The sequence below is a fragment of the Musa acuminata genome, chromosome BXJ3-10 (genome assembly GCF_036884655.1).
Source record: "Musa acuminata AAA Group cultivar baxijiao chromosome BXJ3-10, Cavendish_Baxijiao_AAA, whole genome shotgun sequence".
Lineage (NCBI taxonomy): Eukaryota > Viridiplantae > Streptophyta > Magnoliopsida > Zingiberales > Musaceae > Musa > Musa acuminata.
In genome coordinates this window covers 23,094,949-23,107,642 of record NC_088358.1, presented here as the reverse complement: position 1 = coordinate 23,107,642, position 12,694 = coordinate 23,094,949, and the positions used below count along the sequence as shown (strand labels likewise).

The 12,694-nt window shown below is 43.2% G+C and overlaps 1 protein-coding gene and 1 non-coding gene across 3 annotated transcripts; both read left to right on the top strand.

Moving 5' to 3' along the window:
* The first annotated feature begins 4,602 nt into the window (after window positions 1-4,602).
* Window positions 4,603-8,299, top strand: LOC135651319 (CDT1-like protein a, chloroplastic). Its single transcript, XM_065171326.1, has 7 exons — window positions 4,603-4,968; window positions 5,172-5,291; window positions 5,388-5,622; window positions 5,906-6,601; window positions 7,181-7,382; window positions 7,473-7,563; window positions 8,091-8,299. The coding sequence occupies exons 1-7, from the start codon at window positions 4,625-4,627 to the stop codon at window positions 8,146-8,148; spliced, it is 1,746 nt and encodes a 581-aa protein (XP_065027398.1). The 5' UTR covers window positions 4,603-4,624; the 3' UTR covers window positions 8,149-8,299.
* A 1,317-nt stretch (window positions 8,300-9,616) lies between these two features.
* On the top strand, window positions 9,617-11,741 carry LOC104000340 (uncharacterized). 2 transcript variants are annotated; one of them, XR_010501538.1, is made up of 7 exons: window positions 9,617-9,754; window positions 9,999-10,103; window positions 10,484-10,647; window positions 10,717-10,875; window positions 11,052-11,123; window positions 11,244-11,306; window positions 11,397-11,741. It is a non-coding gene; the product is annotated as an uncharacterized LOC104000340 (transcript). The 2 variants fall into 2 exon arrangements; XR_010501537.1 differs by having other exon boundaries at window positions 9,619-9,754; window positions 11,052-11,129.
* Window positions 11,742-12,694: the final 953 nt, after the last annotated feature.

Sequence of the window (12,694 nt, the reverse complement as noted above, 5' to 3'; positions counted from 1 at the left end):
CCCTCCTCAACTTGCTTCGGTTGGCATAAGGTACTGCTGATCTCATCTCTTCTCACCTCATCTCATCTCTTCGTGACCAGCACTAACAAAAGCAAGCATGCATGCATGTGTTCATTCGTCAAACATCCCATTCCCACCTCAGATAGATAGGCTTGACAGCATGAGAATTGATCTGATAAAAGCATTTAGATGACAACAGCAGCTTGTAAGATCAAAACAACTACTAAGCAACAAGTTTGCTTGTCAAAAGATATGATCACATTTGATGGTCGACTAAGAGGATTGGGTCGAATAGGTAAACAGTTCTTTACAAGCAGTCAAAAGTGAATACGAAGAACATTCCTCCAAGAAAAGTTCCACGTAATACATTTACTTGTACACTTCTTTTATCTGGGAAGTAGTATTACCTCCTCATGCTTGCCATTCCTTCTACAATCCTGTCTAAATGATTGATATGTATTTGCTTTCCTTCGCTTTGTTCAAAAGGAAAGAATGGGGGGGTTAGTGACGGTCACATCTGCTTTTGAAAAGGAAAAGTTGTCCAATCGTTCACACAAGATCAGAGTTCTTCAACATAATCCCCTTTTCCAGGTGAATAATCATCATGTGACAATCTCTGTGTCCCACAATGAAGCTTTACGTGAATTTTATGCTTGCTCTGGCAGCTCATGTTCATCTAGTCCTTGACCTATCTTACTCTCTGCTATTTTAAGCTGATGTTTCTGGTTAATCGAGAGTGTGAAAAGAATTTGATCCAAATATATAGGTCCTCTTTGTACTGTTCTTTGAAGAAAAGGAATGAAGGCGAGAGGCAGCTCACTGCTGCTCTCTCCTTCATCCTTTAGTAAGAACTGGTTTCAAAGTATCCTCACTTGGATTCTCCGCTAAGTCTTATACCAAAGTGTATACCCAAATAGGAGCTAAAGTGAAATCAAATTATTTACATAGTTAAATAATAAAAAAAACCTATATAATTTATTTCAAGTAATCGAGACGCTATGACGTGAATAACTAATTCAATATTATAAATGTATTGCAAGCGGGTATCTGATGAGGATAGTAATTATGATAAGACTCGGTTGACGTCAGTCGACGCCTCGCGTCTCGATCGACGCGACAGCACCCGGTCAAACGGATCGGAACACCGGTTTAGACGCATTAATGCCTACTCAGGCTCGGTTCTTCATGCCACGCCAACGCCCATGTCAGACGCTACCAGCCTGCCCCCTGCAGGCGAGCACATCAAACAACAGTAAGCTTCCCTATAAAAGCCCTGGCTTCCGAACAGAAAAGGGGGCTGGGCGGATGAGAAAAGACTCGTCTTCTTTCGAAATCCCCTCCACTATCTTCTGACTCAATCGTCGGAGGGGTCGGGTCGAGCTTCCCAACCCGACCTTTGTGCAGGAGCGAAGCCGAAGGTCTCCGCTGGACGTGCGGGCGAGGAGTTCCTTCCCGGAGGAAAAGGCGACCCCGTCCCGATCAGACACTGCGTGTGACTGCCTCGGCAGACTCAAAACCCGTCGCGGGAAGATCCCCCGTCATCCGGACCCGGACTGAGCCGCGTCGGCCCCGAGGCCACGACTCCAAGTTGTTTACACTAACATATTGGCGCTAAAAGGAGGCCCCGGAATGTCGGGTGATCACCCGAGCGGCTCAAATGAGCCCACGGCTGACAGGTCGCAACCAACTGAAGCCTTAGGGGAACATCCCCCGCACGGAGACCATCGTGACGAACACCCCGCCACGACCTCAGAACGATATTGGCAAATATTCAACAACCTGGGTTTGTCGTCGCCCGATGGCACCCCCGCCGACTCGATGCCCATGTCACCCGAGGCTTTTCAGGACCTCGCCCATCAAGTCCGAGCTCTGATGGATGTGGTGCAAACCATCATCCCGCTCGTTCCTCATCTGGCGCACCCACTTGCAGTCCAACTGCTGCGACAATATGAGCCGCCCGTTCGGGCCCACACAACACTTACGGAGTTCCCCACTTCGCCTCGAGTCCGACTGGCCCCACTCGGGGATCCAGTGATGGCAAACCCGAGCAGCCGCCCGGAACCTGAGGCACTCTCTTAGGACTCCCTACGGGCCCAATTGCGCTTCGTCAGTCAGCGACTCGACGAGGTGCAGAAAGAGGTTCGCAGGTCCAAGGGGGAGCTCGGGGAGGACGCACACCAAGGGTCTCCCTTCACGCCCGAGATACGAGATCAGACAGTCCCCCCGAACTTCCAACTCCCCTCTTTGGATGCTTACGATGGCTCCATCGACCCAGCGGACCATGCAGCTGCTTTTCGCGCCTAAATGGCGCTATGCAGAACCTCTGATGCCTTGATATGCATAGCGTTCCCTACCACTCTGAGAGGGCCGACCCACGCGTGGTACGACGACTTAAAGACCGGAACGATCGCTTCCTTTGACCAACTCATCAAGGACTTCGAGCTCCACTTCGTGGCCTATGCACGACCGAAGCCTTCCGCGACACTGCTCCTTGGACTCAAACAAAGGGAAGGCGAGCCCCTCTCCTATTTTGTGGATCATTTTGCCACGCAAATCTGGGGCCTGCCGGACACTCACCCCTTTCTGTTAGTGCATGCATTTATAATAGGCCTACAACCTTCCAGATTCTTTGGTCCCTCACGGAGCAACTTCCCACCACGGTGCCAGAGATGCTCCAGCGCGCTAACTGGCATATCGCAGCGGAGGCCTGGACGGCCATGAGGAGAAGCGACGACCCCCGACTGCGGGCTCGATAAGAGAGGTCAAGCACCCGTGGTGGCTACCCGATGTAGTCCTTATGAAAAGAAATCTAAGCCCCGCCTCAGCCTCTTTCGAGCCAAGGTTCAGTATCTACCTGACCCCCTCTCGGCTCGTGATTAGCCCCGGCTGAAAATCTTCTGAATCTACACGGCTCGGCCATAGACTGCCGAGCCCCCCTCAGGGCGGCCTGCCCACTTGAGCCACATCTCTCGGCCATAGACTGTCGAGCCCACCTAAGCACGGCCTTCCCGCCTGAGCCACACCCCCTCGGCCATAGACTGCCGAGTCCATCTCAGGGTGGCCTGCCCACCTGAGCTGCATCTGTCGGCCACAGACTGCCGAGCACACCTCAGCACAGCCTGCCCGCCTGAGTCGTGTCCCTTAGCCCGAGCCGTATCCCTCGGCCGAAGACTGCCGAGTCCATCTCAGGGCGTCTTGCCCGCTTGAGTTGTGCCCCTTGGCCTGAGTTATGTCCCTCAGCCGTAGACCACCCGAGGGCACCTCAGCACGACCTGCTCGCCTGAGTCGTGCCCCTCGGCCTGAGTTATGTCCTTCGGTCGCATGTTGCCCGAGACCACACCTGCGCGGCTTGCCCACCTGCGTCGTGCTACTCGACCGCATGATGCCCGAGATCACACCTGCGTGGCCTGCCCGCCTGCGTCGTGCTCCTCGGATCATGCCCCTGAGACACACCTGCACGGTTAGCTCGCCTGTGTCGTGTTCCTCAGTTTCATGCCCCCGAGACACACTTGTGCGGGCAGCCCGCCTGCGTCATGCTCCTCGGCTTCATGCCCCCGAGACACACCTGCGTGGCCAGCCCGCCTGCGTCGTGCTCCTCGGCCCCATGCTCCCCGAGACACACCTACGCGGTCAGCCCGCCTGCGTCGTGCTCCTCGGCTCCATGCCCCCTAGACCGCGCCTGCGCGGCCAGCCCGTCCGAAAGCTAAAGCCATGCCTCGGACTCCCGTTACAACGACCGACGCATAGCTTCTTTCCGGGGGGGAATATGATGAGGATAGTAATTATGATAAGACTCGGCTGACGTCAACCGACGCCTCACGCCTCGATCGACGTGACAGCACCCAATCAAACGGACCAGAACACCGGTCGAGGCACATTAACGCCTACTCAGGCTCGGTTCTTCACGCCACGCCAATGCCAATGTCAGACGCTACCAGCCTGCCCCCTGCAAGCGGGCACATCAAACAACAATAAGCTTCCCTATAAAAGCCCTGGCTTCCGAACAAGAAAGGGGGCTGGGCGGATGAGAAAAGACTCTTCTTCTTCTGAAATCCCCTCCACTATCTTCTGCCTCGATCGTCGGAAGGAACTTCTCGCCCGCGCGTCCAGCGAAGACCTTCGGCTTCGCTCCTGCACAAAAGGTCGGGTCAAGGGCGAGAAGTTCCTTTCCGGAGGAAAAGGCGACCCCGTCCCGATCGGACACTGTGTGCGACCGTCTCGACGGATTTGAAACCCGTCGCAAGAAGATCCCCCGTCATCCGGACCCGGACCGAACCGCGTCGGCCCCGAGGACACGGCTCCAAATTGTTTACACTAACCGTATCAAAAAATACGGATGATTGAAATATCCAACATAGTGGAAATGCGCACCAAAATTGTAGTTTCCATTTTTATTACATAAACAAAAAGTAATAATACATGGCTACCAAAAGCGGTTCGGACTTGTGGGCTGGATAACGGGTCGGGTCTGCGGGCTGGCTGGCGGGAACCGAACGCCACGCGGCGTCGCGGATGGCGTTCCCGCCAACCCCTATTCCCGCCAATTCTAGGGTTTACCTTTCTTTAACACCCACTCGTTTGATCACTTCCTTGTCCGTCTTCTCAGCCGCCTCTACACGCCGAGATGGATTCCGACGCTCGACCCAGGCCTCCCATCTCCGCTGGGAAGAGGCCCGATCGTCCCTTGGAGTCACCAGCCAAGGGCACCTCGATGGCCGACCAGATCTGGACTCCGGAGAAGCCGGCGCGGCTCCCGCGGCGATCCGGGAACCGGAGCATCGCGTTCTCAGTGAAGGAGGTGCGGAAGGTCGCGCTGGGGCTTCAGACGGCTGCAGATCGGCCCGATCACTCTCGATCCGGCAATGACGACGATCTCCAGTCGGTCGAGCAGCAGCTCGGAGCCAGCTCGGTGCCCGGTTCCAGTCCTAAGTCGTCCAAGGCTAGAGGTGTCATCAAGCTTCCTGAAAAGTATGTTCTTTAGGTTCTCTTGTAGGTTTATAGAAATATTCATCTGTTTCTTTTCCTTATGTCATCTAATTCTAACAGTTGAGAATTTCTTGGGCTTTTATCATGGCTACTCCATTGAAATATATGATTAGTTATGCATACGATGTGCACTAAATTGATTTTTTATGGTTTCTTTCTAACTAGAATAAGCCCCTCTTGATCAGATATGAGATACTGTGTGAATTCTTCAACTGCATGGAGAGTTCAATTCGCTTGCTTCGGCTGAAAGGATCTATGTGCACCTTCGCGAACATCCTCTCCAGCATTCAGCATTTGACAGAAAGGTGCCAATTTTACCCTAAGAGGTTGCATTAACTTGCCTTTCTTCCTCGTATTTGTTTATATGACGAATTGAAATTTGTATTATTTTCTGCGTTTAGGAGGTTCACTTATGCGCATCTAGCGCAGTTGAAGTACATAATGCCTGAAGCTATAATCATTAAGAAGGTGATTTTGCATGATGAGGCCACTTGTTGTATGAAGCCAGAGCTTCAGGTCACTCTTCAAGTTGATGCAATAGCCAAGAACATCAATGGAAAAACTGAGAGTGGGTATTCGATCTTGAGGAAAGTCTTCAGGGAAAGGATTGTTGGCTTCAATAAAGAACATCCAGAGGTACTCGAAATCTCCTCTGGTTACCACTTTTAATCAGTTTAAACATAAATGCTTTCCTTGATATATAGGCATCTCTTATGATTATGCTTGTTTACTAACCAGGTTGCTTTGGAAGTTCTTACTCTTTTAGTTGTCGCATGTTCTTTCCTTTTTCCATTAAATGCCCTGTCTTTTGGTTGTTTTTTTTTTTTTCGTTAAATCTAGGTTGTAAGCAGTTTTGATGCATTATTATCAATAGACTGACTGGATTAGATCCATATTAATTGCTAGTTTTGTATTTCAGGGAGATGATGTTCCTGAGGAGCAATTGCCTCATCCTTTCAATCAAACGAAGCCAAGTGTTCTTCCAATTGTCTCTAACGCCAATGCTAAACTGACTTGCACCAAGCCTTCATCAAGTGCTACTAGCCATCAACAATTTTCAGTGCCATCTCACTTGTCCCAATCTTTCCAGAGGCGGTTTTCTCGGAAATTCCCCACCCATGGTTCAGAGCAAACCCCTCTTATGTCCTTTGGCAAAGCTTGTCCTAAAGATGATCTTTCTGTCCCTCTTGCTTCATCTCCTAGCAAATGCAATTTGAAACCACCCATATTTAGGAATTCGATGCTTGGTTCTCCCATTTCATCGACCATATCAAGCAAATGTGGCACTAGTGAAGAGGAGACCCAAAAGTTCATAAGAACTGACAACTTTCCTCATAACGAACAAAATGTCAAAGAGGGAACTCCTGCAAAACTAGTTTCCACTCCCTTAAGGTTAATGTCTAATACACCAGATATGCCAACACCAAAAAGATGTAGGACAACCCCAAGCTGTGATTCTCCACTATCGAATAAATCTGTGAAGCGATCAACGCGTACAAAATTGTTTATGACTCCAACAAAGAGTGCAAAAGCAGGGGATGAAGAGTATGAAGATAGGAGCCTGTCTGCCGATGATGATGTCCTCAATATTATACCAGAATCTCTCTTGCAGTCGGTACATCCTTGGACATCCTTGTGCTATGGTTCTTTTCTCTTTAAAGCTTCTAAAGTAGTTTCTTCAAATGTTTTTTGTACACCCATTTCACAGCAATGCACAAAAAAGCCATGATAGATTGGTATTATTCTTGTCTGTACTTCTGAGAATCTCACACTTTATTTATTTCAATGGTTATTGTCTCAATTTTTCTTTCATTTGTTCGTTTAGGTCAGTGTTGACCTCATGCATTTGTCTGCCTAAAAGTGTAGGCATTATGCTACAAGCTAATCACTGCATGCACTTGTTTGGGTTGGCATAATGTTGTTTCAGGTTAATTACTGCTGTTCAATATGACTAACATGCTATGTGAAACATGTTTATTAATAAATTACTTGTCTTGGTTTCATGTTTTACACAGCTTAACATACTGTATGTTGTTTTTATGACTATTATGGGAAATGCCTACAGTTTGATGAGATATTTCCTGCCATTTCTTAGAAAGATTGTCCTCTTCTATGTGAATTTTCTTCTAACTCTATACATATAAAATATCATTTGGAACGTAAGTGAAGGTCTAATTGCTCTAGACCTTTTCAGATTAAGGAGAAGGAGAGGAAAACAGCACAGGAGGAGGAGGCTGGTGTTTCCAATGCAATTAGAAGGCAAAAGTTGATAGCCTCATTGCCTTGTATTTTTGACATGATTCTACTCATATTTCAGTCATGGAAGAGGTCTGTCATGACAAAGAATGAGCTAATTTACAAGCTACTATCAAGTAATTGTAAAATAGTCGATAGAGGTATGCACTCTGCCATTAATTTGAAATTGTTGATGTTTCTGGGTCATATTGAATTTTCCAGAGCTAAAATCCTGGGGCATGTTTCTGCAGGTGAAGTGGAAGAACAGCTGAAACTCTTGTTAGAATTGGTTCCAGATTGGATCTCTGAAAAGATTGCCTACAGTGGTGACATTCTCTGTTGGTAAGCTTTAACAGAAATGAACCTAAATCTGTTCGTGCTAGGTCTGAATTGTGCTTCCTATTATCATAATGCTTAGCATGACCATGGGGACTGCATCGATTGATAGGTCACCCTAGCCTTGTAAACTGTCTCCATAGGGCAGGAGAAAACAATAGTTGGAGAATTATTGGGTTTAAGATTTACTTAACATGATTTATGGATTCTGTATGTGCTAAATGGTATCCAATACCTCATTTTTAGATTGAAATTTGCCTGCCTTGGTCTTCTTTTTTCTATTTGCAAGTCAATAGTACAGTTGATGCATAACATGCCTTCTAATGAAGTCATGAAACTCACATGGAAGCCAACAAGTTTACCGTGAAGTATACATTTGATCCTGCAACTCATCACCTAGGAGAAGATTTTATTGTGAAGTTGACATTTGAACAACTTCATTACTAATGCATGTGACAATGTGATGCACAATTAAGCCAGATAGTTCTTTAAAACCTATGCTGATTCGATATAAGCATTTATGTTTTTTGCAGTGTCACTGGGTCATCAAATCCAGAAGAGATTCGACGAAGGTTAGCGGAAGCAGAGTAGGAGAATGCAAGTAGGAAGTTTCAGGTGCATATATAGAAGCTTAAACAACTTCATTATCTAAAGATCTCCCGGGACCGTTTACAGTGAAGATGTCATTTCTACTTGGTGTTAAGTTGGTTCTTGTTAAGCACAGGCAAAATGAAGTGTGTTTTTGAGATATATAAAGAGATCTTCTAGTGCTTTAAAGCACATCATTTGCTAAAAGAGAAGATTGATATTGACTTCTCTTTTAGTTCTTGTAATATTGTGTTTTATGCAAATTCATGAAGCAATGATGTCCCTTCCCGTGTATTTCTTGCTCAAGCAGGCTATACTTGTGAGTTCTTTGAACTTTGACACTGATACTGGAAAGGTATAGATTGGTTGCTCAAACTCTTGTAGTTGTAGTATCTGGCCAAACCTGCAAGGCTTTTGGTTTGCAAATCCTGTGATGTCACTTGCAGCAATGTTTCACACGACATTCTATGAAGCCTTTGGCTTTAGGCTTGCAAACTATAAACTTCAGGACAAGTTTCAATGAAGCTTTAACATTTATCAATTTGACTCCATTTATCAATCTGACAGAGCTCAACCAGAATGACATGTATATAATTTTTTAGATTTTGTAGGGATATATATTTCAATGAAATAAACACAGGGATATTTGTTTGTCTTCCTCCAAATAAATTACTGAAGTTTTGAATCATGTTGACATATGGAAGATGCAGTAGAAGTAGAGATGTACTAATCTGTGTCCAACATTTGACTTCCTATTAATATGCCTCATTTTGCACTCTGCTTGAATTTTGGCAGGAAGATAAGAAAAATGTTTTTGCTTTTATCCTGTACAATTCATTCAGTTCTTAATAATTGCTAATAGAAGACTATCCATATTTTAGTTCCTGGGATATATGGAAGAGGTATCCCAAGAAACATGGTGTTGAAAGATGCCTCAATATAATGGATGACATACCTCTCAGAGTCATCTCTAAATAAGTCATAGGGCACAGCTAGCTATTGTGAATCTTATAACATGAAATGCACATACTATTTTGTTGCTTATAAGTTGTAAGTAATTAATACAAAAAAAAAAGAGGAGTGGATTTTGGTACAATGACAAGGCTACTTCCTTACAACATGGTGAACAATGTTCATTTTACTAAAATAAATGTACATTGATCCTTCTCATACTTCACAGTCCTGAAGACAGCCCAGACTAACACAAAGTCTCTTGCAATGGCCTCCACACTCCCTCCCAAAGAGATGGAAAAGACTCATCAGACCATGTGAAGCTTCCTCCTCATCATGGTTGAGTACACAGCATCAGGTCTTTCTCTCTTCATTACTCCCACATTTCAAGCATTTCTCTTCCACTCTATTATTGGGACAATCATGTAACTTGTCCAGGCTCCCAGTGATTTGCCTGTACATGTGTTCTTTGTGAAGTAACTGCATAGTTTCCGTATGAACTCAGAAAGATTCAACATGGAAGTGAGCAAACTGAGAGGAGAATGAGGTGTTCCAGTTCACCTTGGATGTGTATAAATGTCTCCATCCAATTCCCCATTCCTGTCTCAGGCTCAAACAGAGTGATTATAGATTGATATCTTTTTGGTTTCAATTAACTGTATGGTTTAGTTTGAGCAGCTTGAGATTAAGAAATTTTTTATGCATCAGCATGTATTCAACTGTGTGATTTAGTTTGAGCTGAGTGAAATTAGCATAGTTTTCATATCATGTCCTTGTGGTGAATGAGAGTATATTTGTTCATATCAGTACAGAAAACTTTTCTATGAATCATCATGTTTACTCATGAATTACATTTAACTGCAAATTATGATTGCTTAATCCTTTCATTTTGGATTTTGAAGGTGACAGAAGAATGGAAGCCAGAACTCTATCAATCTTTGCCACTCTATTGATCATATTAGCTGATGCAAGTGCCATACTCGAGGTTGATAGCTTGATGGATCAAGGTGAGTAAAATGTCTCAACACCATGCACCAATTATTCCTCTCTTTTCTTTTCAGTTTTGCTGCTGTTCTTGTCTGGTCCTTACTGGAATATAAAGAAACTTTATGCTGGGATTTCTCGAATCAATTGCCATACTACATAATAACAACAACAATAAGTCATAATATCTTAAGCTGACTACATTTATAGGTTTCTGGGACTATATTAGCTTAAATGATTTTTTTATTTTATTTTTATCGAATCTACATTTTGCTGCTACTTCAAAAGTAGAAGAATGTTAGATTATTAAATGCGAGGAACAAGCTGAGTTTTTTAACCAGATTTGTAGCAATTTTGTTCTAGTCCAATATCATCAAATTAACTTAAACAGATTACATTTCAGGAAACATGGCCTATAACATGAATGGCAAATCAAACCCTTGCAGCTCATGCTTGGAGGCTTCAAGACATGCTCAGAAATCTCTGGATGACCTAATCTTGTTCAGTGACATCAGATCACTCTCATCTGAAGCTTGCCATATTTTGCCTTCTCAACTTAAGAATCAGGTATTTATTGTTATCTCTCTTGTATTTCGATAATCTCATGCTGAATTCTGTACATTTTTCTTGTGTCAGTGTTTGGACAAGTCACAAGCATATATAGATCAGGCTCAGTTCTTTCTCCAACACCTCTTCCATGAAGGTAGTCTTTGCAACAACACAGGATTATGCCTTGATGAATCCTTTTCCCCAGATGACAATATTCTTACTTCGCTGATCAATGAATCTACCGAGGTATGTAAGCAAAAAAAGACTCTTAATCTTTGCTAAATAACAATAAGGATTGCATATAATAGCCATTGGCATCAATTTTTCTATCATCAAAGTTCGATTGAGTTTATCCTTTAACCGAACTTTGAAAAGCTAAGTTCTATGTGCATGAGAAGCTAAGGAATGTGGTTCACTGACAGATTGGGGAGACCACCTGCTATGAATGCAGTAGAGCCATCAGGAACATCATTGAAGGCACACAATCGAGTAAAGTGAGGGTAATGAAATCGAGAACAGATGAAACTTATGAGATAAAAAAATGAAAAGCTTTATCTTTCTTGCATCTCTCGGTTAATTATGTATGGATCATTCTTTTTTGCACTTCTCTTCAGAAAAAGATGAGGCAATTGCTGGTTGAGCAGTGCGAAGAACATCATAGGCAGAGTGAAAAGCAGGTGAACAGCTTGTGATAGTACACGCAATTGGTCTTGGTTAGAGTTGATGATCCTAAACTAAACTATATTGATGTTTTTCTTCCTTCACAGTGCAAGGTAACAGTGGCCAAATATGGTTCAAGGATGATGTCAAAGCTTGCGGAGATGGAAGCCAATGATTTGTGCCACATGATGAGTCTCTGTTGAGGGGATCTCTTTGCAGAGGAGCTTGAACCAGCTTAAGAACAAGCACAATCACTTCCTTGGATACTTTCAGAATAACTGCAGGAATCGGATACTCCTTGCAGGATTTGAATAAAATTCATTCTACTACTTTGAATGATGTGATCATGCACACTATTTTTGGAGCATTTGTTGTTTATTTATGTTCGATGATTGTCTTATATTGAATAAATTTCCTCTTTGGAAATAATGAATTAATGAACTTACCATTCACATGTGTGTGTGAATTTTTACCATGAAAATAAACTTTTTCCAAGCTTTTTATTATATACATAGGTGATTTTGGTAGAAAATACTTATATTTTGGATATTTTTAAAAAATACCATTCTAGGTTTTTAAAATAATATCACTAATTCAAAACATACTTAAAACACCTCTCCTCGTCTATTGCACCTCTTTCATCATTATCGACACCTGTTTCGTACGTCATTCACTTATCGTCGTCATCCTTTGTTCATATTATAAGGTTTTATCGTTGGTGGAGAGGGAAGGAGGGGGGAAGACAATTTTTTTTTTTAATTTTTTCTTGAATGGTATCTTATTTTCAAAATTTATAAACCATCATCTCCTGTTTCAAATATTCCAAAAATACCTCCTAAAAAACCTATCATTTGTTCTGATCCAAATCTTTTTTTTTTTTTTTGCAACTTTATAGCGTTTTGTGGGTTGATTTTTAACCACAAAAAATACTATATAATGCTTTAAAAACACTATATGCCATTTTATTTTAAAACCATTATACATTATTTTTGAAACAAAAAATATTATATAATATATATATTTTAAAAAAAATATATAATATGTAGATAGAATACAACCCACAAAATATTGTAAATAGATGATAGAAAAAAACCTCTTTGATTTGGCCAGGAAAACACTGTAAATAATTTTTTTGGGAGGTATTTTTGATACTTTTGAAACTGGAAGTAATGGTTTGAAAATTTTGAAAAGGATATCATACGAGAAAAATAAAAAAAATCTTTTTCGGACAATCGCCTATATATATATATATATATATATGTATATATAATATTATATTATACTTTAATTAGGGGGGTATAATAGTCAATGTACTCGCTCGAGCCTCTTCTTCCAACTCGACAACTCTAATCGCCCATATAGAGGGAGGAGGGGTTACCATTCAATGAAGTACTCGCTCGAAACA

What these genes read in the sequence shown, in the direction of transcription:
- LOC135651319 (XM_065171326.1), top strand. Translation starts at nt 4,625, where the DNA reads ATGGATTCCGACGCTCGACCCAGGCCTCCCATCTCCGCTGGGAAGAGG. An exon ending in GTCATCAAGCTTCCTGAAAA is followed by an intron (nt 4,969 to 5,171) that starts GTATGTTCTTTA and finishes CCTCTTGATCAG; the next exon opens with ATATGAGATACTGTGTGAAT. An exon ending in CAGAATCTCTCTTGCAGTCG is followed by an intron (nt 6,602 to 7,180) that starts GTACATCCTTGG and finishes AGACCTTTTCAG; the next exon opens with ATTAAGGAGAAGGAGAGGAA.